This window comes from Lactuca serriola, chromosome 4, assembly GCF_051521515.1.
Source record: "Lactuca serriola cultivar US96UC23 chromosome 4, Lser_US96UC23_V15, whole genome shotgun sequence".
Classification (NCBI taxonomy): domain Eukaryota; kingdom Viridiplantae; phylum Streptophyta; class Magnoliopsida; order Asterales; family Asteraceae; genus Lactuca; species Lactuca serriola.
In genome coordinates, this window is record NC_136411.1 from 298,013,940 (window position 1) to 298,040,824 (window position 26,885).

Sequence of the window (26,885 nt, forward strand, 5' to 3'; positions counted from 1 at the left end):
GGTTGTGTTTACTTTGATTGCTATGATACGATTGTTGTGATATTACGCATGACGTCGCCCGCCCCCGGACGTTTCCGCTGTTATTTCTGATGGTTCGGGGGTGTGACATCCTAAGTTTTTGTGAAGGAAAAAAACGTGAGGGAAAAACTATGGTGTCATGGTGTCACTTAAAAAGTGAAAGATGCTTCCTATACCGTTGGGTCGAATAAACAAGTAGTAACTCGCAAACACACTAAACTAAGGTGTCACTTCATTTATGTATTATTTTATCTTTTTCATAACATATGACTTGGAGCAAACTTATACCACATGACTGATTTTTTTCATGATAGGTTCGAGATCATGTGGCGCAATCTCCATTATTGATATCCTCGTGAAGTACTAGGGTTTTATTCTTGCACGACACAAGGAAAAGAAGTCCTTGAATTCCATAAGCTATATGAACACTACAAGCTTCTAATTAATCATGATAACTATCCTTCTCATATCATTTACTTCCATGTAGTGACGCGAAGAACCCAACTCTTATAATGCACAGACAAAATCCCCACTTGTCTCTATATCATCATCGATCTCAGCATCAGTATCGATATCATCTTCAAGATCCATATTCCTCTCTTTATCCTTAGTCCCCAATGTACATCTTCTAGCTTCTTGTACTATTTCTTTTACTTCTTTGATACTTTGCAAAACATGGGTTTCCTTGTCCATATCCAAGATGGATTCATCTCCATAAATGAGTTCAACTGGCAGCTCCTTCAAGAACCATGGATGCTTCTGAATCTCTGGTATAGTTATTCTCTATTTAAATATATAATTACATCCATAATTAGTTGATCCATATATGCTCTAGTTATGAGGCTAATGTCAATCTATTTAAAGCCAAATATTTTGTCCATAAAAGAGATTAAACAAAAAAGGATCATATTGTATTAACCTTTGAAGTAATTATGTACCTTATCGGGGCTCCCTACAAATATTCGAGATAGAAGATGCTTACAGTCCTCAGAAACTCGAACGTAGTCTGGGATTGAATATTGGACACTAAGTATACGCTGCCATAGTATGTTAATACAATGTTCTTAATTTATAAGATAAACAAGAACAAAGTTGAAGAGACTGAATTTTTCTTTTAGAAATAAAAATAAAAATAAAAAACTTTATAAAAGACTCACGGTGAGTGTTTTTCGGAAATTTTTGGGATCATCTTCATCTTCGAATGGATAAGCACCAACAAGCATCACATACAATGTAACCCCACAAGACCAAACATCTGCCATCTACATAGGCCTCCACAACCAACAATTATCTATCTATCATTTATTGTACCTAAACAAACTAAGGCCACAAATATATTGTTTTTGGAAGTTACCTTGCCATCATATTCTTTTCTTGACAAGACTTCGGGTGCAATATATGCAGGTGTCCCAACCGTAGATTTGGGCTGCGAGTGAAACACTGAGGACTAATAGGCCAAAATTTATGTGAAATGGAGTTAGCAAATATACGTATTTTGCATTATAATTAATTCAAGGAAGGAAAATGAATTAGTTTGAAGTACTCATAATGTATTATTGCCTTAGAGTATCCGAAGTCGCAAATTTTAAGACGTGGTGTTGAGCTCCCATCCAAAAGTGCATTTTCTAGTTTGAGATCTCTATGGCAAATTTGCTGCATAAGTTTTTTTTTTATATTCATTATTTCAACACCGAAAATTGGGCTCACACGATTTTGTTAAACATGTAATAATAAGAGGATGCAAACAATAATTTTTGTAAGTGTTTATTAGGTCAAATAAACTATATACATATAAAGGTAAAAAAATTTATTGTGAATTTTTTCACTTCATAATGTTTTCACTATATTTAGAAGTTTAATGGATGTTGTTACTTGAATTTCTAGTACTATTTTAACCATTTGCTCCATAAATTCATAAATAACCATTGTAAAAAAGCTCATCTGTTTTGGATGTTTGTTAAAAAATTTCCATTTATGATATGGCTATGAGTTCTCATAAAAAAAAACTTATTAAAAACCACCCTATTGTATTGTGGATGCTCTAGTAAGAACTTTGAATGCGAAGTATATTACCATTGAATGGCAGTAACTGACGCCTGATATTAGTTGTTGGAAGAAAAACCTTGCCTGAAGATTCCATTAATTTTATACCTATGTGAAAGAACACAAAAAAAAAAAAAAAAAAAAAAAAAATCAAAGGATAAAAACAAATCAAAGAAACTGTACCTCGTCCTCACTGAATCTACCAGCAGTAGTAATTCTGTCGAACAACTCTCCTCCAGCTGCATACTCCATGACTATGGCCAGATGAGTTTCCGTTAGCAACACCTGCACTTCTAAACATTCAGCATACACATATACAAACTCAAAAGCGAACATGTCTCGAATCAATAAGCTTAGAAAAATATTAATACAATTACCTCCTTGAATCTGATAATATGTGGGTGCGTAAGTGATCTGTGGTTCAAAATCTCCCTTTCGACATGTTCATCAATCTGCAATCGTTTCAAAATCTTGAAGTGATGAATTAACTCATAAAAAGAATCTTGATAAACTCCAGAAAACAAGAAACCTTAGGGCCTCTCTCAATATACTTGACAGCATAAAGCTCGCCAGATTGTTTATGCTTTACAAGTTTTGCTACACCGAAGTTCCCCGATCCTATGTGTTTTAATTCCTCATACCTTTCCATTTCATTCAACAAACAATACGACCACTTGTGTAAAAGTTGATAATAACCAATACGAAGATCATTATTTAAGTATGATAGGGAAAACCGAGTTAGGCAATCTCTTTAATACCAAGTTTTCGGATTGGTGAGTGCACGGTGAAGCTTGCGTGATTGAACGTATGCTAGCTACGTAATTCCTTTGTCGGCAGCCAAAGAGGATTTTGGGAAGATCATCTACGCGTGGCAAAATGATAGTGGTTGGGCTATTTAGTATTCCGATGTGTACAATTACTTTTTGTTTGCTAGTAAGACAAGATATTGGGAACTCAATCTTAGCCGAAAAAAAAAATTTATACATAACAATTTCAATTTGTGCATTAAAGTTTTGAATTGTATAAATTCATAAAAGATAAATTGTTGTGTTAAGGAAAAATTATTCTTAGGAATCACTTCATTCATATTGTTGAGGTACTTCTTAAGAAAAACATCTTTGGTTGGAACCTTACCATTTTTTAAAGATTTCGTTAAATTTGTTGCATTACGTTCACATGAACATATTTATTTTTTAAAGTTATACTTAATTTGTTATTTATTACTCGTATCTTATTTAAAAAAATAAAACTACAAAAATGGTCCTATCGTTTATTTAGATCTACAAATTTAATGCAACATTTTAAAAGTTAATAGTTTACAACTTTGCGGTTTCCAAAACATACATTGTTAGTCCTTCCATCAAAGGATATTAAAAAAACTACAATAAAAGGCATATTATTAAGGTCAGACGAAGTGGAGAGCGGAAAAACCGCAGGATCGTTTCCCTCATGAAGAAACACCACACTGTGGGTGTAGGAAAGGGAACGCGGAAAGAGGGTGAGGGGAGAGAGTCCTGTTCTCTCTGTCTTGAAACGATTGGCTATTTTTTTTTTCTTTTTTTTTATTCCAAACGGCTATATAGCCTCTCTCTCTCTCTCTCCCTCTCTCTCTCTCTCTCTCTCTCTCTCTATATATATATATATATATATATATATATATATATATATATATATATATTCTTTTTCTTTCCCTTTTCTTAACCTATAAATACTATAACATTCTATTTTATTTTTAACCAATAACCTATATTTCTCTTTAAAAAATATTATTCAAAATGTCATCATCTTCATCATCCGATTCGACGGCTGTAGAGGATACTAAATTTATCGGTTCCGTCATGGCGAAAACAGTTGCATACTATCAAAACCGACTAGGCGAAACATCACGTGCACGACCTAAGCTAAGAAAGTCGATGTTGCGTAGAAATCACGAAGCCGGGCACGATCACCTTATAGAAGATTATTTTGCAGATGACGCCATCTACGCTGTAAAGTTTCGACGTCGGTTCCGGATGAGGAAGGAACTATTCTTACGTATTATTGGCGATTTGGAATGCCATTTTCCATATTTCCAATGGAAAATGGATGGTAGGCGGAAAAAAGGTTTCTCTCTCATTCAAAAATGCACGGCTGCAATTCGTCAGCTAGCATATGGTATGGGCGCAGACAAATGAGACGAATATTTTAGAATGTCAGAGCGTACCGTGCGAGAGTGACGTAATTTGGTTTAAATAAAATTAGGATATTAATTATGTTTTCTATGTTGCGAGTTGTTTTTTTTTTTTTTGCGTTTTTTTTTTCTACTTATTTAAATATTAGGTTTAATGTAATTTTTATTTTAATTAATGAAATGCTTTTTATTTTTAATTAAATTTTATGCTTAGTATTAATTTAAAAATTATAAATCATAAAAAAAATTTAATTTTATTTAATAAAAAAAGTGAGGGAAGAGCATTCCACTCATTCCTTAGGTTTTAGGCGAATGGAAAGAGAAGCGAGAGAAAATAGGGTATGACCCACAAGAAGTCAGAGAAGCTTCCCTCCAACACCATTTGGTCTAATATATCCTTTTAGACAAAATTTCAAAATGGATCCTAATTTAATTTAGTTTTTCCGTTATTTGTTTTTTATTAGACCGGCGCAACAATGTGCAACACTGATACCAAAATTTGGAACGGTTGATTGTTAGGAAAAACAATCTAAATTAGAAAGAATATATGAATTCTTAAATTAGAAAGAATATTTATAAGTATTGTTAGGAAAAACAATATAAATTAGAAAAAATTTATAAGTATTGTTAGGAAAAACAATCTAAATTAGAAATAATATATGAATTTTATAAGAAATCCAAAAAAAATCGTGAAACCGCGTGCACCGGACAGATGCGCAACGCGCATCGACACACCACCCAAATCGCGACACGTCGCACCATAGGAAAGTGACACGCACCACTTCCGACCATATGCGTGGCGCGTAGGGAACACAGTGAGCGGTGCAGACTCGTTTTCTACCTATAAAATGACATGATTTTCATCTTCATCCTCACCTCCTCAATTAAAATTCTCTCTGAATCTCTTCGAGCTTTTCAGCCCTTTTACTCTCTAGTTCCAAACTACTTTAGCGAACCCCTACGGTGCCAGATTTTTCGAGAATAGAATCTCTCAGGTTAGATTTCTGCCCGTATAATTCTCGGTTTTCGTTAGATTATTCTATAAGTCAAACTATGCTTATTTATTTGAAGTGTAACTTTTAATTATAGTCATAGTGGGTATTATGAACCTGTAATTAAGATTTATGAGTGATTCAAAGTCTTTATTCTAATTGATCTACTTACGAGAGTGATGTCTAGGATGGATTTAGTGAGGTGTTTAAAGTGAGATTTCCAAACAGTATAATATATATACCAAACAAACCCTACCTCCCATATGATCCTATCTGGTTATTCCTTACTTTAAAGATCTTGATGTAGACATTAGGTTTATTGAGGAATGTAGACTACCATTAAATAGCTTCTAAGATAATGAAACTAGACTAGGACTTAGTACCTTATACGTCTAGGTCATTGGGAAGTGCTAAGGCGAAGCATTGCCCTAACCTCCAGTCACCTACTTTTGTAGGTGAATTTGTAGTTAATATCAAGTACATAATATTAATAAAAGTATTTATACCTAGGAAAATTATTACTTACCTAAGTTATATGTATTCTATGTTATTTATATAACTATGATAGTATTGCCTAATAGGGACTGCATTGGACATAACTGCCTTTAGTATAAGTCTGGATTAGTTATAATAGGACTTTTGTAAGGTGTTTAGTTCCTAATAAGCTAGATATTGTCTAGGTCTAATTCTAGGCTAGACTGGGTCTGAATCAGACAACTAGCAAGAATCTTTGGGTCATTGACCATAGTAGATGACAACACTTGACTATTTTAGGCGATCTAGCGAATTACGTTTCTAGTGTGGACCTATAACCCATAAGCGTAAATAAAATATTTATCAATAACTTTAAACATTGGTTGAATTTATATGACTTACATTGTCCATGGACTTCCCTAGCTGTGTAGTCAACCAGATACTCAAACGGTTTATCAGGTAGGGTGATTCCTCCAGATAATTGTTGACTTAGGATTCGTGAGGAATCAGTTGGGCTGGGTAGAATGTATTAATTAAGGACATTTATGTCAAATTTTATATACCTTTATAATTTGTGAATGAGTTTTTTACAGGAAAAACACTACGATTTATTATCATTAACTATTATGAGCTTGAAAACCCTATGCATATCACCAGGTTTCTCCAACCCGACCCACTAATTTTATGTGCATCACATGTAGTGGTCGTAAGGCTACTGAAGCTTAGTTAGGTTATTGAGTGAAATAACAAATGTACATGTTATAGTATTTTAGGACCTTTTATATATTTATGATGTAATGTATGTTTCGATATGAACGATGACTTCCTCGAAATTTAATATAACGAAATAACTTTAGTTATCTCAATATGTTTTAATTAACTGGGAATTTCCGCATCTCAATTAAACAAAGCATAAATAAAAAGTTTTAACTGGTTCTGAAAATTAGGGATGTCACAGTTGGTCTTAGAGAATTACATTAAGTGAACTAGGAATTTAGGTAAATTCTAGACATAAAAATAGAAGGTAAGTGTGAATGGTTAGTTGTGAAATAGAATGCTTTATGGTACATACCTTAATTGCTTTAGACATTAGTGCTAGCAGATTATAGGAAGATGCCTTAAAATCTAATTTCATGCTAGATATGTATGTGTATAGTAAGTAATATATCACCTTACTAAAACAACTCACCTCTACGACTATAGTATGTCATGAAAATCACGAGGAGTGGCAGAGTAGTAAAAAACGAAGGAGGTCAAGCACCTCAAAATTTCGGAGCAGGAGCTGCTTAGTTCATAATGAATGAAGCTAGGGTAATGACGCAAGAAATGCTCGATCAACAATGTGAGTTTAGGGAGCTCTTACTTCAGGAACTAGCTAACGCTAGAGGAGGAGCGCTTGTGATGAAAGAGTCGGTGGTTGTTGAACAAGTTAACAATCGACCGATTCCTTCTCGTCTAGAAACAGTTCACGAAGGAACCAATGATGACTTGGAAAGCTATCAAGTATTAGAGCAACCAGAGGTCCTAAGGAATAATGAACCTAAGGGCTATTGCAAGTATAAGGACTTCACGATTTGCAAGTCGTCATCATTCAAAGGCAAGGAGGATCTAAGTGGGAGTAATGGACTAGATCTTGGAAATGGAAATGGCTTTCGTTACATGTGGTTGTACTGGCAAGATTCAAACCACCTATGTTGTGAGGCAATTTAAGGGTGCATCAATCAGGTTGTGGAACACATTGGGGAAAACATTAAGCCCTAACAAGCCATATCAACTAATGTGGGAAGAGTTTTTGAGCCACTTTAAGAGGAAGTTTTAATCACCTGAGGACATGTTGGAGTTGGCGAATAAGCTCCTAACATTGAAAAGGGGAAGCATGACAGTTTATCAGTATACCGATGCTCTCATTGACAAAATGGAGTTTGCACTATGAGTGGTCCCTGATGAACTGGCCAAGATTGATAGGTACTCCAAGGGACTACCATGGGAGTATTTTGTACTGGTAATGCAGGCACCAACTTTTGAGGCAACTATCTGGGTTGCAAAGTTTGTGGAGTATATGATTTAGAAAAGGACCATCGAAATAGCTGAAGTTGGTGAGAAGAGGAAAGTTGATGGGTCCTAAAGAAACAACAACAACAACAACAACAACAACAAAAACAACAACAAGAAGTTTTTGAAGTCAGTCAGTATGCCTGGAAGAATCCAAGAAAGGAAGCGGTGCGATCAATGAAAGAAAAAGCAATTCGATAACTTTGTCTTCTGCTTCAAGTGTAAGAAGCCAGGGTATATTTCTACAAATTTCCTAGTGAAAGGAAAAGTTTTTTTCAATTATGGAGAGGAGGGGCACATGAAGGTGGATTAGCCAAAAGCTAACAATAAAACTCCGAGAATATTGCCACCAATGCCTAAGGGTCGAAGCTACCAGATGACCCTCAATGAAACAAATGAAGACACTGATGTTACTTCAGGTACATTCTTAGTTAATTAAATTCATGATGATGAAAGGCAGAAAATGCCTAGTCAAGGGATTGTTAGAACACGAAAAGTGATCCTTAAGCAATCCGAAGTGAAGCATTTCATAGGTGATGATTTCCGAAGTCATGATCATTCCGAAGATGCAGTACAGTCCGAGATGCATCTAAGTGTCAAAGTGTTTTTGAGTCTATAATTTACATTAATTACTACAAGTATTATTTTTTTGTTCCCATCGTCTTATTGTACCATACATGAGGCAAGATTAGCTACAATGGTTGTGTCAGTATATTGATCTTCAGACCTAATTTTTTCTTTAGTGCCTGGCGTAGATTTTGGCGAAGATTTTAAAATTCATTTGTGGTTTGGCACAGATTTTAAAATTCATTTTGACACGTTTTAAAATTCATTTGTCGTTTGGCTACTGTATGGAGTGCTATCTATATATTCATAGATTGAAAATAAAAAATTTAGACTAGTCTTGCTAGTGTATGTTTTTCTTTCTTCGTGTTTGGTTTTTTTGATTTGATAGTTTTTTCCAATTATATGTGAATTCAGTTTTTGGTTGTTTCTTAATTGGATCTTCATTTCTGGTATTCATGTGTGTCTGTTTATACATTGAGACCTTTGATGAAATTTTGATTAGACCGGTTGTTTAGGGTGTTGTCGTGATTTAGATAGGTTGCTTTCTTTTTTTGGATTCTGGATGAGAATGTTGTGTAATGCTGAGATGAGTTCATCCCTTTGAAAAATTTGCCTCTGCTTTTGTCTTGCATTTGTGTGGTGGTTTCTTGATCTGTTTCTCCCAGGTTCTTTGGAGCTGTTGGCATACTTTCTTGATCTTCCTTGGTTCTATTTGTGCTCCTGGTTGCTGATTGCTTTCTAAATGTTGGTGGGGTTTATTGGTTTCTTGACCATTTTGCCCCTGCTTGGCATTTTTTGGTATGGTGCTTGTTGGTGGGGTTTATTGGCTCTATTTGTGCTTCAGCTTCCTTCTAGTGTGTTGATTAACAAATTCATAGTTGAAAAAAAGAAGTCATTAATCCACATTTATATTTGCTAAAAGAAGTCAAAACACCTGGTTGTTGAAAATTGGTCATATAGCTTCCTAGTAAGTGTGTTCTCTAGTAATACTGTGACATCCCCAATTTCACGGTCAGAAAAGACCGATTTTGTTTATGCTTTTTTTTTTAAATCAGAGTACTTCTTTAATTAGAAGTGTTGCGGAATTTGTTCCCAAAACAAAATATGATAAGAATCTATCAAAACTTTTCTTGAAGAAATGTATTTTCATTAAGTAACAAAATCTCGGGTTGTCATGTTCCGAAACAGACACATAAGCATAAACCGAACTTACATTCATCTACACTAATGATTTACATTTCCTTTAATCTCTCAGTGAAATATGTCTTCGTATTGATACCTGTGATACAAAGAAAACTAAGTGGGTCAGGCTTGGGAGCCTGGTGAGCATATAGGGTTTTCAACCCACAATAATATAATTATTATATTTAATAATCAAACAATCAACCCAATTACCCATACCCATTATCTTCTTTATTCCTTAAGGTTTTACCCTAAGAATCAACTATCTTTCATTCATTTATTCCTAAGGATTGACCTAAGGAATTTATCCAAAGTCTATGTGTAACATCCCAAAAAATACGAGCCAAAAATTTCATTTTTAAAACGTGTGCTTAGCAAAACATTAGGAATAAAACGTTCAACGATCATATCATTTCACAAAAGATATTGCATGTCTGGAAAACATTTTTATAAAACATAAAAGTGTCAGAGTACAAATCCCCAGGTGATATCATAATGCAGAATATAAAGCATGTGTGTGATGTACCGCTACCGCGCCAGTTCCTTCCCTTTCGAAGAAGAAGTACCTGAAACCAAAACTGAAAACTGTAAGCACGAAGCTTAGTGAGTTCCCCCATAATACCTCATACCATACAAACATACAATGAACAGCTAGGAGATACGGGCCTCGCCCACACTCCTCTATCTGGGAGACACGGTCCTCGCCCATACTCAACTGCTAACCCATAGTATACAAGTATCACACAGACAACAAGTATAGACAATTCTATCATACTGGCATATATCATAATCAGCTCAACCAGGAGATACGGGCTCGGCCCACACTCTAACACTAACATCTCATCTATACGGGCCGCCCTTGGTACCTTAGACCCGTTACTATTGGAGGAAACTCACCTCAAAGTAGCTGCTGATCTGTGTGGGAACTGACTGTCTGCAGCTGCTGCCGCTCCGGAAATCCTCCGGCTATAATTCCCACAAAACCCTAGTCAAATACTGCTAACCGACTTCAGGGTAAAATGACCATTTACCCTTTAACAATAAAGAGTTAAGTCAAAGTCAACTGTTAGTTGGCCCGACTCGCCGAGTTGACTTGTCAACTCGACGAGTCCCTATCCTTTTGTCCGACCATAAACCCGTCTACACTCGCCGAGTTAAGCATTGACTTGACGAGTTCTCCTTCTAAACTAAAGGCCAATAGTCCTTCATCCTACTTGCCGAGTTGTATGAATAACTCGCCGAGTTCATCTTCACCCGAAGAACACTCTAAGCTGTGACTCGTCGAGTTGTATGAATAATTCGCCGAGTTGTTCTTGAGGCAAGAAGATTGCATTGAACTCGCCGAGTCATGGCACTGATTCACCGAGTTACTTCACGAGTGAGTCTAGCTTCCGACTCGCTGAGTCCTATCCCACGACTCACCACTCCACTCTGCAAGAACGAAACAGGGGAAAACTCGGGGACTCGCGACTCGACTCGCCGAGTCGGACTCATGCAAATACTATACACGTGATTTTTCTTGAATCCAGCTCATGCTATTCATAGATCTGGGTTTCTAGGGCATGAATAACACGTAAAGTTTCCAACTTTACATGTAAATATTCACCAATGAAGGTTTTAGGGCTCAAAATGCACCAAAAGAGTAGATCTAGGGCTTTCATGCAATATGGCTCCATAAAGGCAGTAGATCCAAGCTCCTGGAGCTCAATCATGCCTGGATCTAGAGGCTAAACAACTTATTATGAACCCTAAAACACAAACAAGCTTAGGGAAAGGTTCAAGAAGGTCTTTCATGGAGCTACAAGGGACATTAAGCATGAAAATAGAGGGAAACTGAGATATACCTCAAGGAAATCACTGAGATAACCCAAATATGCCTGGCCTCCTCCTCTTCTTCTTGATCTACTCTCCTTCCCTCTCCAAATCTTCAAGAAAACACACCAAAATGCTTCAAACTCACAAGGAACAAGGCTTGAACTAAGTATAAAGCTCTGAGGGTGAAGGGGGCGAGCTTGGGGGGTGGATAAGAGGGTTTAAATAGGGTGCAAACCCTTGAAAATTAGGGTTTCATCAGACAGTGGGGACTCGCCGAGTCCAGAATATGGACTCGCCGAGTCGCCAACTTAAACGTGTTCCAGATCCCGTCTCTAGTCGGCGAGTTGGACCTACAACTCGCCGAGTCCAAGGCTAAAAATGAAAAACACTAAGATAAATTTTATGTACCAGGAACCAGGTGCTACAAATCTCCCCCACTTATTTTAGACTTCGTCCTCGAAGTCTGCCGCTCGGTCCTGAAACAGCTCGGGGTAATGCTCCATCATTTCTTCCACCGGCTCCCAAGTCCATTCCGAACCCTTTTGGTGCTGCCATTGCACCTTCACTAATTCCACTCTCTTGTTCCTTAGATCCTTCAACTTCCGGTCGAGGACCGCGACTGGGAGCTCAATGTAGTTCAGGCTGTCATCAACCTGTATATCCTCTAACGGCACCACCGCTGAATCATCCACGAGACACTTCCACAGCTGGGAGACATGGAAGGTGCTATGGATCAGGCTGAGCTCGGCTGGCAGATCCAGCCTATATGCCACCTTGCCCACCCGGGCTACAACCCTGAACGGTCCAATGTACCTCGGGCCCAACTTGCCCCGCTTCCTGAATCGAATGACGCCTTTCCAAGGCGACACTTTCAGGAGAACCATATCCCCGATCTGGAACTCCAGGTCTGATCGACGCTTGTTGGCATAACTTTTCTGCCGACTCTGCGCAGTCTGAAGCCTGCTCTGAACCTGTTGGATTCTCTTAGTCGTCTTGAGCACCACCTCGGTGCTCCCCATGACCCTCTGGCTAACTTCACCCCAACATATGAAGGTCCTGCACCTCCGACCGTACAACATCTCGAATGGAAGACGGTCAATACTCGCGTGGTAGCTGTTGTTGTACGAGAACTCAGCCAAGGGAAGATAGGTATCCCAGCTACCACCAAAGTCTAGCATGCATGCCCGTAACATATCCTCCAAAGTCTGGATGGTTTGCTCACTCTGACCATCCGTCTGCGGGTGAAAGGTGGTGCTAAAGTGCAGACAAGTGCCCAACTCATCATGAAACTTCTTCCAAAACCTGGAAGTGAACCGCACATCTCGATCTAATATCACTGACACTGGCACCCCGTGTCGCGCCACTATCTCCCTGATGTAGATATCGGCCAACTTTTCGGCTGAGATACTTTCCTGAATTGGAATAAAATGGGTGCTCTTGGTCAATCCATCCACGATGACCCAAATCGAATCCACTCCTCGAGCCGTCTGGGGTAGCTTTGTGATAAAATCCATCGTAATATCCTCCCATTTCCACAACGGGATGTCCAATGGCTGCATCTTGCCGTGCGGTCTCTGATGCTCGGCCTTGACCTTCCTGCAAGTCAAACACCGCTCGATGTAGCATACCACATCCCGCTTCATGCAGGGCCACCAATAGTCTAGACAAAGATCCCTATACATCTTCGTCGTCGCTGGATGAATAGAGAATCGGGATTTGTGCACCTCCTCCATCAAGATATGGCGCACGCCTCCATGATACGGCACCCACACCCTACGGTGTAGTGTCAATAACCCCCGGCTAACATAATCGAAGGAGGTGACTTGACCCACTATTCGCTCACTCTTCCGATGCTCCTCCTTCATAGCCTTTTGTTGAGCCTCCCGAATCTGCTCCAACAGGGAAGTCACCACAGTCATCCTTATGCAAACATCCCTGATCGGCGCCGCCTTGCGGCTAAGCGCATTGGCCACCACATTGGCCTTCCCCGGGTGGTAAAGGATCTCGCAATCATAATCCTTCACCACGTCCAACCACCGACGCTGCTTCATGTTCAGATTCGGCTGATCCATGAGGTACCTTAAACTCTTGTGGTCCGTGTAAATGGTACATCGAACCTCATAGAGGTAATGCCGCCAAATCTTGAGGGAGAAAACCACCGACCCCAACTCCAAATCATGCGTCGGGTAGTTCTCCTCGTGTGGCTTCAGCTGCCTCGAAGCATAAACAATGACATGCCCCCTCTGCATCAATACTGCGCCCAAACCTGATATCAATGCATCACAGTACACCACAAAATCCTCTACGCCCTTGGGCAGGGCTAAGATCGGCGCCTCGCACAATCTCTGCCTCAGAGTCTCGAACGTTGCCTGTTGCTCAGGCCCCAATCGAAAGACCACGACTTTCCTAGTCAATCGTGTCAGGGGTACGACTATCTTGGAGAAATCCCGAATGAATCTCCGATAGTAGCCTGCCAATCCTAGGAAACTCCGAATCTCGGATGGAGACTTCGGAACCTCCCACCTCATCACGGCCTCCACCTTGGCCGGGTCTACTGAAATCCCGTTTTGGCTGACGAGGTGCCCAAGAAACTACACCTCACGCAACCAAAACTCACATTTGGAGAACTTGGCGTACAAGCTCTCCCTCCTCAAGGTCTCCAAAACCTCTCTCAGATGCTCCTCGTGCTCCTCCTGCGTCTTAGAATAAACCAAGATGTCATCAATGAAAACTATCACATACCGATCCAACATCGGTCTACACACGCGGTTCATGAGGTCCATGAATGCGGCAGGAGCATTGGTGAGCCTGAACGACATCACCACGAACTCATAATGGGCATAGCGCGTCCGAAACGCGGTCTTTTGTACATCCTCTTTTCTGACCCTCATCTGATGATAACCTGAATGCAAATCGATCTTGGAGAACCAAGATGCTCCCTGCAGCTGATCAAAGAGGTCATCAATCCTCGGGAGTGGGTAACGGTTCTTCACCGTTACCTTATTCAGCTCTCGGTAATCTATACACATCCGATGTGACCCGTCCTTCTTCTTCACAAACAGGATCAAGGCTCCCCAGGGTGAACTGCTCGGCTAAATAAATCCCTTGTCTAGCAGCTCCTGCAGCTGCGTAGACAACTCCTGCATCTCAGGAGGAGCTAACCGATAGGGTGCCTTAGCTATTGAACCCACACCAGGAACTAGGTCGATTCTGAACTCCACCTGACACTCCGGAGGTATTCTAGGAAGCTCCTCCGGGAACACATCAGCGTAGTCTCGCACCACTGGAACCTCGCTCACCGTCGCTTTTCCCGTCTCCCAGGTATCCATAACATACGCGACATATCCCACGCAACCCTGTTGAAGGTAGCGCCTAGCTCTCGCTGCTGAACATACTGTAGGTCCATGTTGTGGCCTCTCGCCGTGAATCACCAACTCTCCCCCACTCGGGGTCGTGATCCGCACTAGCTGTTGTGCGCAATCTATCACCGCCCCATTAGGGCTCAACCAATCCATGCCTATAATCACCATGTTACCTCGCAATGGGATGGGAACCAAATCCACCAAATAACGCTCCTCAAATAACCTCAGAACACAATCCATGAACACTGCTGATGCTCGTACCGATCAATCATCGGCAATCTCTACCTCTAAAGGGCAATCCAACATGCCCGAGGACTCAGTGAACCTCTTGCTAAGTGCAAGGGAAACAAATAACCGAGTGGCACCCGAGTCAAGCAACACCTGAACTGGGATACCGTTCACATAGAATGATCCTAATGCATATACACAAAGCGTATATCAATATCATAACATCATAAAAAAAAGTAGAGGGAAAGAATCATACCCATCACCACATCGGGTGCCGCGCGTGCCTCCTCTGTCGTCAGCTGAAACGCCCGGATCCTCACCACTGGAGCCTCTGCCTTGCCTTGTCGGCCATCTGTAATCCGCAGGGTAGCTGGAGCTGGCGCCTTAACCGGCGCTGATGCTGTCAACTGGGGGCAATTGGCCCTCTTGTGGCCCCTCTGGTTGCAGTGGAAACACAACAACTCAGATGTCTGAACAACCGAGATAGGAGCAGTACAATCCCTGCTAAAGTGCCCCATCTTGCCGCACTTGTAGCAGCCTGATGCTCCCAACCTACATGCTCCCTCATGCGACCTGCCGCATTTCCCGCAGCGGCCCGACCCTCCTTGGCCTTTCGGCTTCCCATCTGATCCTTTGGGCTTCTTCCCCGAAGCCCCAACCACCTGCCCCGCCTCTACCTTTCTCTTTCGTATGTGCTCTAAATCAATCTCCCTTTCCGTCGCCGTGGCAATCATGGACTCCAGGGTAGGGCAAGCTGAAAAGCTAACATGCTCCCGGATGTCAGCCCGTAGCATGTCATGATAACGGGTCCTCCTCATATCCTCATCTCCCGCATACTAGGGCACCAGCAATGCCCTCTCCCGGAACTTGGCGGTGATCTCCGCCATAGTCTCCGTCGTCTGTCGCATGTCCAAGAACAACCTGGCCAGCTGCTAAAGCTCGACAGCCAGCGTGAACTCTGCCTTGAACCTGGTCGCGAAGTCCGACCAAGGCATAGCCTCGACAGCCGAGGCTCCCAACGAGTCCCCCACAGACTCCCACCAATCCCTAGCTCGATCTCGTAACCACCCTACTGCGAACCTCACCTTCGACCCCTCAGGGCAGAAGGTAATCATCTGTGCAGACTCAATGTCTGCAATCCATCGTCTGGCAGCTATGGGGTCCTTCGCCCCGTGAAAATCCGGCGCACCACTGCCCTGGATGTCCTTGAAGGACAGTGTGCGAGATCCCGACTGGTCGGATGCCATGTCGCTCCTGAATGCCGGAGGCGATCCTCCATCAACTCCAATATCCCTTCCTTGGTCAACCCGAAAATAATGGGCGTCGACTCAAGGATGCCTCTAGTGATCTCTGACACGATGAACTCGCGTAGCCCCTCATCTGCTGGCTCGGATCCTGATCCCGAACCCGATCCCTCTCCTGTACTGCCAACTGTTGGCCTCGAACGTAGTACCACCATTCTGCAATACATAAATAAATAACAATTGTTAGCGATACTGATACCTCTGGAGGGATCACACCTACTACAAGTTCCCTGGTCTTATCTTGGCCTTCCTTGATTTGGGTACGAATCCTCTGCTTTCAGTAGTACGGGCCCATACTACCTTCCACATTTATCCGTACCTTCTCCAAGGACTGCCTTGACTCCACCAGGTCCCTTTCACTACCGCTGATCTCTGCTACTCCTATCCTAGGCTTACCCTAGGAAACCTCTGACTCCACCCAACCCAGTCCTCAGCTGCTGAGGGTCTCTTGGTGATGCCAATTAGCTATTAGTTGAATACAATCACATCTGACGAGGCTCAAATAATCCTTCGAGTAAGGGACTCATCCCTACAACGGTTAGTACTCAAAAAAGAGCTACACAATAGGGTCAAATCCAAAACTCTAAGATTATTCAACCCTGATCACATGTGACCTTAACGTATTCACCTAACAACTAACTCCCATCACTTAAAGCCCACATAGCACAAAGAAAACAACATTTGGACAAAAGGAAACAATCTCAAGCAACTCTATCCTCGTAGAGAAAAACTAAACTAGCATACAATGCAAAACTCGTAATATCAGGCATAACCTGAACAGGCTATCCTACTGCTGTCTAGTCAGTTCTAGCATGCAACTTTTCATACACTAAAGCACATAAGCAGGCACATAAGGCATCACTCCTAGATCCTTAGTGCTATTCTAGCATGCTGTTCTACTAAAACTGATAAACATAACATAAGCTCACATGGGTGCTTTGGGGAATACTTACTTGAGCTCGGCCGGTCGCGCACATCACACACTTCGTTCCTTCTTAAAACTCTTTACTTAGCTTTTAGAAAATATTTTCTTCTTTAAAATATTTTAATCCCTCGATTTGAGTTCAGTCACCCCCGAAGGTGTGTCCGAATCCCTCAAACCAGGGCTCTGATACCAACTTGTAACATCCCAAAAATACGAGCCAAAAATTTCATTTTTAAAATGTGTGCTTAGCAAAACATTAGGAATAAAACGTTCAACGTTCATATCATTTCACCAAAGATATTGCATGTCTGGAAAACATTTTTATAAAACATAAAAGTGTCAGAGTACAAACCCTAGGTGATATCATAATGCAGAATATAAAGCATGTGTGTGATGTAGCGCTACCGCGCCAGCTCCTTCCACTTCGAAGAAGAGGTACCTGAAACCAAAACTGAAAACTGTAAGCACGAAGCTTAGTGAGTTCCCCCATAATACCTCATACCATACAAACATACAATGAACAGCTAGGAGATACGGGCCTCGGCCACACTCCGCTAACTGGGAGATACGGGCCTCGCCCACACTCCTCTATCTGGGACATACGGGCCTCGCCCACACTCAGCTGCTAACCCATAATATACAAGTATCACACAGACAATGAGTATAGACAATTCTATTATATTGGCATATATTATAATCAGCTCAACCAGGAGATACGGGCTCGACCCACACTCTAACACTAACATCTCATCTATACGGGCCGCCCTTGGTGCCTTAGACCCGTTACTACTGGAAGGAAACTCACCTCAAAGTAGTTGCTGATCTGTGTGGGAACTGACTGTTTGCTGCTGCTGCCGTTCTGGAAATCCTCCGGCTATAATTCCCCCAAAACCCTAGTCAAATACTGCTAACCGACTTCAAGGTAAAATGACCATTTACCCTTTACCAATCAAGAGTCAAGTCAAAGTCAACTGTCAGTTGGCCCGACTCGCCGAGTTGACTTGTCAACTCGCCGAGTCTCTATCCCTTTGTCCGACCATAAACCCGTCTATACTTGTCGAGTTAAGCATTGACTCGACGAGTTCTCCTACTAAACTAAAGGCCAATAGTCCTTCATCCTACTCACCGAGTTGTATGAACAACTCGCTTGTAACACCATAAATTTCAAAACAATTTTTCGCATTTTATAAAAGCATAATTCATTTAATATTCATAAAAACATCAATGTTTGAAACTCAAATCCATGACATATAAAAAATCCCAAGATCTCATAACATAAGAATCCCGTGTGTGTACTGATCAAGTCGACGCCATCCCACGGTCATCACTAGTACCTGAAACAAATAACACCAAACACTGTAAGCACAAAGCTTAGTGAGTTCCCCAAAATACCACACATAGCACATATTAGCCACTCGAGGCTATAACTCTGTGGGTCCGTGGACCCTACTCTGTGAACCCGCTAGTTCTAACTCTGTGAACCTTCCGGTTCCAACTCTATAAACATGCATAGCATAAATCACATAGAAATAATGCAGTACAACACATAACATACATATATCATACAAATACTTTGTCACATAACTCTGATAACCTACTCAAGGTAAAGTATAGTGAGAAGACTCACCTCGCGTATCTCGATAACTCGCAAATCCCTGAAATCACTAGTGCTCGATCTCCCGAGCTATAGTCCTCCTATAACACAATACATCTCTAATTAACACTTTCCCAACTAAGGTTGACTAACCTTATCAAGTCAACACAGGTCAACTCTGGTCAATGGTCAACGGTCAACTCAACTCGCCGAGTCTGGCGTGGACTCGCCAAGTCTCTACGAGAACCCGATTCCTCTGAGTCCTTTCCGACTCACCGAGTCACTCACCCGACTCGATTACCCAAACCCTGGTTCGAAATCATTGGACAACCCGCACCAACTCGTCGAGTCTGGAAATGGACTCGGCGAGTGCATTCCATGCACAACCCCAAATGACCTTCTGAGGTCAGATCTGCCTCACTAACTCATAGATCCAGTCCTTCCAAGCTTATTCATCACGTAAAGTTCATGTCTTGGCGCTCATAACACACCTAATGACTCATAAATGGTGTTTTGACCTCAAGCACAAAGACCCCAATCCAAAACCTCCATGGATTCATAAAAAGCTTGGACAAACGGACACTCTGGACCTCCAAGGGTCCAGATCCAGAACTTAACTCGCTTAAGGGACCAAGGAAGCACTAGATCTAGCCACAAAAGGGCTCACTAAGCCCTAAATCAACATGAACATCAACATAACATAGAATGGTTCGAAAATAGTACCTCAAACGTGATGTTCTGGACCTCAGATCATCAGGAAGTCGATCCTGTTGTTTCCCCTTGGCTATTGCTTCCTTTCCCTTGCTAGATAACACCTCCAAGGTCAACAATGGCTCCTTATCTCACTCCAAACGCTCAAGCTCACTAGGGTTTCACTCTGGCGACTGGTGAGCACAAATGACGGCCATAAGGCCCTTTAAATAGGCCCCAAACCCGAGAAATTAGGGTGTCATTAAACAGCGCAGACTCGTCGAGTTCGGTCATTAATCCGGGTGAGAAATCGCGTCTCTACTCGGCGAGTCTTCGCACCAACTCGCCGAGTTCTTCCACAAAACTCAAAATAAAAAGAATAAATATAATACCTGAATTTTCGGATGTTAGAGTTCTCCCCCACTTGAATCTGACTTCGCCCTCGAAGTCTCATTCTTGAAATAGCTCCGGATGCTGCTCCCGCATCTCACGCTATGGCTCCCAAGTCAACTCAGATCCCCTCCGATGTTGCCACTGAACCTGTACCAGAGGCACCTCCTTGTTCCTCAGAACCTTGATCTTTCAATCCACAATCACAACTGGTCTCTCTTCGTAGTTCAGGCTCGCATCCACCTGAATGTCCTCTAACGACACTATCGTCGACTCGTCGGCTATACACTTCATCAAATGAGACACATGTAAGGTATTATGAATCCCCTCCAATTCTGCAGGTAGCTCCAAGCGATACGCTAACCTGCCCACCCTTGTGATCACTCTGAACGACCCAATATACTGTGGCCCTAGCTTGCCCCTCTTCCTGAATCGGATCACTCCTTTCCAAGGAGATACCTTCAGGAGAACATAATCACCGACCTGGAACTCGAGCTCGGATCGATGTCTATCCGCATAACTCTTCTGGCGGCTCTGAGCAGTCAACAATCTCTGCCTGACCCATTGTATCTGCTCTATCGTCTGAAGTACAATCTCTGTGCTACCCATAACACGCTACCCGACCTCTCCCCAGCAAATGGGGGTCCGACACCTCCTCCCATTCAACAACTCAAAGGGCGGCATACCAATGCTCGAATGATGGCTGTTGTTGTAGGAAAACTCTGCCAAGGGAAAATACGTGTCCCAACTCCCCCCGAAGTCCAACACACATGCCTGGAGCATGTCCTCGAGCATCTGAATCATCCGCTCACTCTGTCCGTCTGTCTGGGGGTGATATGCGGTACTAAAATGCAGCCTAGTACCCAACTCCTCGTGAAACTTCTTCCAGAATCTGGATGTAAAACGCACATGCCGATCTGAAACAATCGAGATCGGCACTCGATGCCGAGATACCACTTCCCTCACGTACGTCTCTGCTAATTTTTCTGCGGAAGAACTCTCACTAATAGCAAGGAAGTGGGCGCTCTTTGTCAACCTGTCCACAATCACCCAAATTGCATCGACTCCCCTTGCAGTCCTTGGCAATTTGGTGATAAAATCCATAGTAATCTGTTCCCACTTCCATTCGGGAACCTCCAACGGCTGCAACTTACCATGCGGTCTCTGGTGCTCGGCCTTAACCTTACGGCAAGTTAATCACCTCTCCACGAACCATGCAACATCCCTCTTCATACAGGGCCACCAATACTCTCTCCTCAGGTCTAAATACATCTTAGTGGCCCCAGGATGGATCGAGAATTTCGACCGATGAGCCTCTTCCATCAAAGTGGTACGCGTCCCTCCCACAAACGGTACCCATATACGCCTCTGAAATGTCATAAGCCTCCCGACCATCGGTAACGAACTCCGATACCAATCCAACAACTTGCACTCTCTTCCGGTTCTCCGATCTCACGGCTTCATCCTGTGCTCCACGAATGGCGTCCAACACCGGAGCCATCACGGTCAACCGCAAACATACATCCCGCAATGGGGTGCTCTCCGCCCTGTGACTCAGGGCGTCGACTACCACATTAGCCTTGCCCGGATGGTACAGGATCTCACAATCATAATCCTTGACCACATCCAACCACCTCCTCTGTCGCATATTTAGGTTAGGCTGATCCATCAGATACTTCAGGCTCTTATGGTCCGTGTATATCGTACACCGAACCCCATACAGATAGTGACGCCAAATTTTGAGGGCGAAGACCACCGCTCCCAACTCTAGATCATGGGTGGGATACCTCGTCTCATGAGGCTTCAGCTGCCTTGATGCGTATGCTATCACATGCCCTCTCTGCATCAGCACCGCTCCCAACCCCAAGATCGACGCATCACATTATACCACAAAGTCCTCCATCCCCTCCAGGAGGGCTAACACCGGGGGTTCGCATAACCTTTGGCGAAGCGTCTCAAAGGAGGCCTGCTGCTCGGGGCCCCATGAAAAAGCAACACGCTTCCGGGTCAACCTGGTGAGTGGCACTGCGATCTTAGAGAAATCCCTGATAAATCTCCGATAATAACCTGCCAACCCTAAGAAACTCCTGATCTCGGAAGGTGACCTCGGCACCTTCCAACTCATCACTGCCTCAACTTTGGCCGGGTCGACCAATATCCCTTCCTGGTTAACGAGATGTCCTAGGAACTGGACATCTCGCAACCAGAAATCACACTTGGAGAATTTGGCATAAAGCCTCTCCGATCTCAGAACTCCGAGGATCTCCCTCAAATGCTCCTCATGCTGCTCTCTAGTTCTCGAATATACCAAAATGTCGTCGATGAATACAATCACCGACCGATCCAACATCGGCCTGCACACTCGGTTCATGAGATCCATGAACACTGCCGGGGCATTGTTGAGCCCGAAAGGCATCACCACAAAATCGTAATGCCCATAACGCGTCCTGAACGCTGTCTTCTGGATGTCCTCATCTTGCACCCTCACCTGATGATATCCAGATCTCAAATCGATCTTGGAGAACCAAGATGCTCCTTGCAACTGATCGAACAAATCATCGATCCTCGGCAACGGGTAACGGTTCTTGACCGTCAGCTTGTTCAACTCCCGATAATCAATACACATCCGGTGTGAACCATCCTTCTTCTTGACAAAAAGGATAGGTGCTCCCCACGGCGAGCTGCTCGGCCGAATAAATCCCTTTCCCAGCAGCTCCTGAAGCTGCGAGGATAACTCTTGCATCTTTGGAGGTGCAAGGCGATAAGGCACCTTGGCAATAGGTGCGGCCCCCGGAACCAAATCGATACTGTACTCCACCTGCCTCACGTGAGGCACACCTGGCAATTCCTCTGGAAATACATCCGGGAACTCACGCATTATCGGAACCTCCTCAACTGACCTCGGCCTCTCTGAATTAACCAGTGCATCCATCACATACGCCACAAAGCCCTTATAGCCCCGATGTAGACACTACCTCACCCTAGCGGCCGAACAAAATGCTGACCCAGAACGTGTACCCTAGCCGTACACCGTAAGAACTCCCCCACCAGGGTCTCGTGTGGTCACCAGCTGCCGCTTGCAGTCGATAACCGCGTCGAATCTGCTCAACCAGTCCATGCCAACAATGACACAGATATCACCCATCGCAATAGGAACCAAATCAATCGGGAACCCAACACCGAAAAACTCGAATACGCACCCACGGATCACCTCCGTGGCATATATCACCCTCTCGTCAGCTATGGAAACTCTCAGAGGCCGACTCAACGCTTCACGACTAATACTGATATGCTGACTAAAAGCCAAAGATACAAAAGACTGACTTGCACCCGAGTCAAATAACACCAAGGCAGGTACAGAATTCACAAGAAAAGTACCTACGCATAACATAATATAAGAATAATATCTCAATATCAAAATAAATACACGAAAGAATACATACCAGCCACGACATCGGGCGCTGCGCGGACCTCCTCCGCGGTCAACTGAAAGGCTCTCCCTCGTGCCCTCGGCGTCTCGGCCTTCGCTGGCCGACTCTCGGTAGCTCTGATGGCGGCAGGGGCAGATCCCTGAGGTGCTCCCTGAGCTGATCCCTGCAACTGCGGACACTCTGCCTTCTAGTGTCCAGTCTGGTTGCAGTGGAAACACACTGCAAACCCCTTGGGGCAGTCCTTGGCCATATGCCCCTCCTTGCCACACTTATAACAAGATCCATCTCTACAAACTCCATCATGACCCTTGCCGCACTTCCCACAAGTGCGGCCCTTCTGGCTCCGTGATTTGGGATCAGCAGGCTTGGCCCGCTTGGCTGCCGGCTGGGACTATGTCGGTCGCCGATCCCTCCCCTGAGACTCCGCCTCCTGAAGCTCGACAAATGTCCGGTACGAGGAGTTCGCCACGAACTCCCGAATGTCTCGCCTCAAGATACTCAAATATCGGCTCATACGTGCCTGCTCAGCGGACACGTGGTCAGGGCAGAACATCGCCCTCTCGTGGAACATCCTGGTAATCACCGTAACAGACTCAGTACCCTGCTTGAGGGTCATAAACTCCTGGGCGAAATGCTCCCTCTCCACCTAGGGAACGTACTCAACTCGGAACATGGCAGTAAACCTCTCCCAGGTCACTGCCGCAAGCTCAGCAGGCGTATACTGTGCCGTCACAAACTTCCACCAGTCCTTCGCTCCCAAGCGAAGCTGGTTTAGTGTGAACCGAACTCTCAAATGCTCAGGAGATGAGCAAGTGAAGAAACACCCCTCTATGTCTGAAATCCATCTCATAGCCGCCATCGGGTCCTGGGTCCCATCAAACTCCGGCGGTTTTGTGTTGCTGAACTCTCGGAACAGCAACGCATCACCACCCTGCGGCCTCGCGGCAGCAATAGTTGCGGTGGCCGCTGCAACAGCAGCCTCAGAAAGAGCAGCATAACGCTCGTCGAAAGTCTCAATCAACATGGTCTTAATAGACCCGAACATCTCTGGTATCTCTGCCCTGATGGCCGCAGCAACCTCCTCATGGATGATCCGACGGATCTCATCATCACTGGCCCCACTGCTCTCAGGCATAAGACGTGTCCTCACCATGATCTACCTCTTAAATACAACATACGATAAATTAGAATCCATTCGAGCATACTCACACTCGACAACTCATCCCTCCTTGATCCTTGGCATTCCAAAGATTCTTACTTGGGTTGTACACCGCCCCGGTGCTTTCAGTAGTACGGGCCCAATACTACTGTCCGCACCGTATCAGAATACACCCCAAGTCCTCCTCTTCGGATCCCAAGTTCCAAGTACTATATTATGCATAATCCACTCTCTAACAGATCTCTCATAAGCTCCTCGTTGCTACCTACTCACTCTTAAGCATCTCATAGCAGCTCACCTCTCCCTAGGCTAAGGCATCACAAATCAGGCCACTCTAGTTCAAATAGGAGTACCTAGCCTACTCTAGCATGAGAATACATCATATCAATATCATAACACATAACATGAGGGTATCTTGGGAAATCACCGTTCGGGCGCGGACTGATCGTACACACGACTCTGCTCTGGGTTTTTCCAAAAATCCTTTACTCTTTTGAAAATACATCTCAAATCCTCAGTTTGAGTTCAAATACGCCCGAAGGTGTACTCGAATCCCTCAAACCAAGGCTCTAATACCAACTTGTAACACCATAAATTTCAAAACAATTTTTTGCATTTTATAAAAGCATAATTCATTTAATATTCATAAAAACATCAATGTTTGAAACTCAAATCCATGACATATAAAAGATCCCAAGATCTCATAACATAAGAATCCCGTGTGTGTATTGATCAAGCCGACGCCTTCCCACGGTCATCACTAGTACCTGAAACAAATAACACCAAACACTGTAAGCACAAAGCTTAGCGAATTCCCGAAAATACCACACATAACACATATTAGCCACTCGAGGCTATAACTCTGTGGGTCCGTGGACCCTACTCTATGAACCCTCTGGTTCTAACTCTGTGAACCTTCCGGTTCCAACTCTATAAACATGCACATCATAAATCACATAGAAATAATGCAGTACAACACATAACATACATATAGCATACAAATACTCTGTCACATAACTCTGATTACCTACTCAAGGTAAAGTATAGTGAGAAGACTCACCTCGCGTATCTCGATAACTCGCAAATCCCTGAAATCACTAGTTCTCGATCTCCTGAGCTATAGTCCTCCTATAACACAATACATCTCTAATTAACACTTTCCCAACTAAGGTTGAATAACCCTATCAAGTCAACACTGGTCAACTATGGTCAATGGTCAACGGTCAACTCAACTCGCCGAGTCTGGCGTGGACTCGCCGAGTCTCTACGGAACCCGATTCCTCTGAGTCCTTTCCGACTCACCGAGTCACTCACCCGACTCGGTTACCCAAACCCTGGTTCGACATCATTGGACAACCCGCACCAACTCGTCGAGTCTAGAAATGGACTCTATCACACCCCAAAACCAGAACGGCGGAAACGTTCTGGGGTGGATGACGTCATGTCAAGTATCACAACACATGCTTTATAGTAATCAAAGTACAACAAAACATTGCATTAATAGTAATAGTTTTACATGGTTTACTTTACAATACATCAAGGTAATACAAGTAAATAAATATAGGTGCAGCTTGGCACAAAATAGTCTTCAACAACAGCTTCGGGAATGTACCTGTCTAATGCTGACCTGAGAATACAAGTTATTTGAAAAGCGAGTATCAACATTTTTACAAATGCTGGTGAGTTCACAAGCATTTAGTGACATTTTAATCAAATAACTTTATATATGTGGTAGTTTTCAAGTATACAGTGAAATAGAGTCCTTTCCAGAAAATCCTATATTTTCTAATTAAAAAGCAGTCTTCTACCGAGACTGGTCAGAGTTATGTGGTAAAAAGTAGTTTTCCCTTAAACACTTTCATTTTCAAAATACGGGATTTGCTTTTTTAGAAAGTCGGAGAATATCAGGGAAAATAACATATGCTCAGCAGTGAGGACTGCTGACTAAGGCAAAAGGAATCATAGACTCCAGGAGAGTATCAAATGAATGACACGCCTGGCTCAGTCTAACAGAAAGAGACACAGACCCCAGACGGTACCAAATGAAAGGTATAACTAGTAAGCTCTAAAATAGTGAACACAGACCCCAGACAGTATCAACTGAATGATACGTCTAGCAAGGTCTAAAACAGTGAATACAGTGAATACAGACCCCGGACAGTATCAAATGAATGATACGTCGAGCAAGGTTTAAAACAGTGAATAGAGTGAATACAGACCCCAGACAGTATCAAATGAATGATACGTCTAGCAAGGTCTAAAACAGTGAATATAGTGAATACAGACCCCAGACAGTATCAAATGAATGATACGTCTAGCAAGGTCTAAAATAGTGAATACAGTGAATACAGACCCCAGACAGTATCAAATGAATGATACGTCTAGCAAGGTCTAAAACAGTGTGACTCCGAGAGTGGGTTCCAGCATACACTGTAAATTGTTGGTGAAAAACCATTACCTTAAGGCCATGAATTATAAGGTAACCTGGG

The 26,885-nt window shown here is 43.0% G+C and overlaps 2 protein-coding genes across 4 annotated transcripts; one reads left to right on the forward strand and one right to left on the reverse strand.

The window, feature by feature from the left end:
- Positions 1 to 233: 233 nt before the first annotated feature.
- On the reverse strand, positions 234 to 2,963 carry LOC145097183 (serine/threonine-protein kinase SAPK1-like). Of its 3 annotated transcripts, XM_079034707.1 has the most exons (10): positions 2,820 to 2,963; positions 2,591 to 2,702; positions 2,439 to 2,513; positions 2,245 to 2,346; positions 2,092 to 2,145; positions 1,579 to 1,671; positions 1,373 to 1,465; positions 1,176 to 1,280; positions 957 to 1,055; positions 234 to 801 (listed from the first exon to the last, which is right to left on the reverse strand). In XM_079034707.1, the coding sequence occupies exons 4-10, from the start codon at positions 2,311 to 2,313 to the stop codon at positions 526 to 528; spliced, it is 789 nt and encodes a 262-aa protein (XP_078890833.1). In that variant the 5' UTR covers positions 2,314 to 2,346; positions 2,439 to 2,513; positions 2,591 to 2,702; positions 2,820 to 2,963; the 3' UTR covers positions 234 to 525. The 3 variants fall into 3 exon arrangements, with proteins under 3 accessions (XP_078890833.1, XP_078890831.1, XP_078890832.1); XM_079034705.1 differs by lacking the exon at positions 2,820 to 2,963 and having other exon boundaries at positions 2,591 to 2,813; XM_079034706.1 differs by lacking the exons at positions 2,092 to 2,145; positions 2,820 to 2,963 and having other exon boundaries at positions 2,591 to 2,813.
- An 873-nt stretch (positions 2,964 to 3,836) lies between these two features.
- Positions 3,837 to 4,235, forward strand: LOC145099439 (uncharacterized). Its single transcript, XM_079037015.1, has one exon. The coding sequence runs from the start codon at positions 3,837 to 3,839 to the stop codon at positions 4,233 to 4,235; it is 399 nt and encodes a 132-aa protein (XP_078893141.1).
- Positions 4,236 to 26,885: the final 22,650 nt, after the last annotated feature.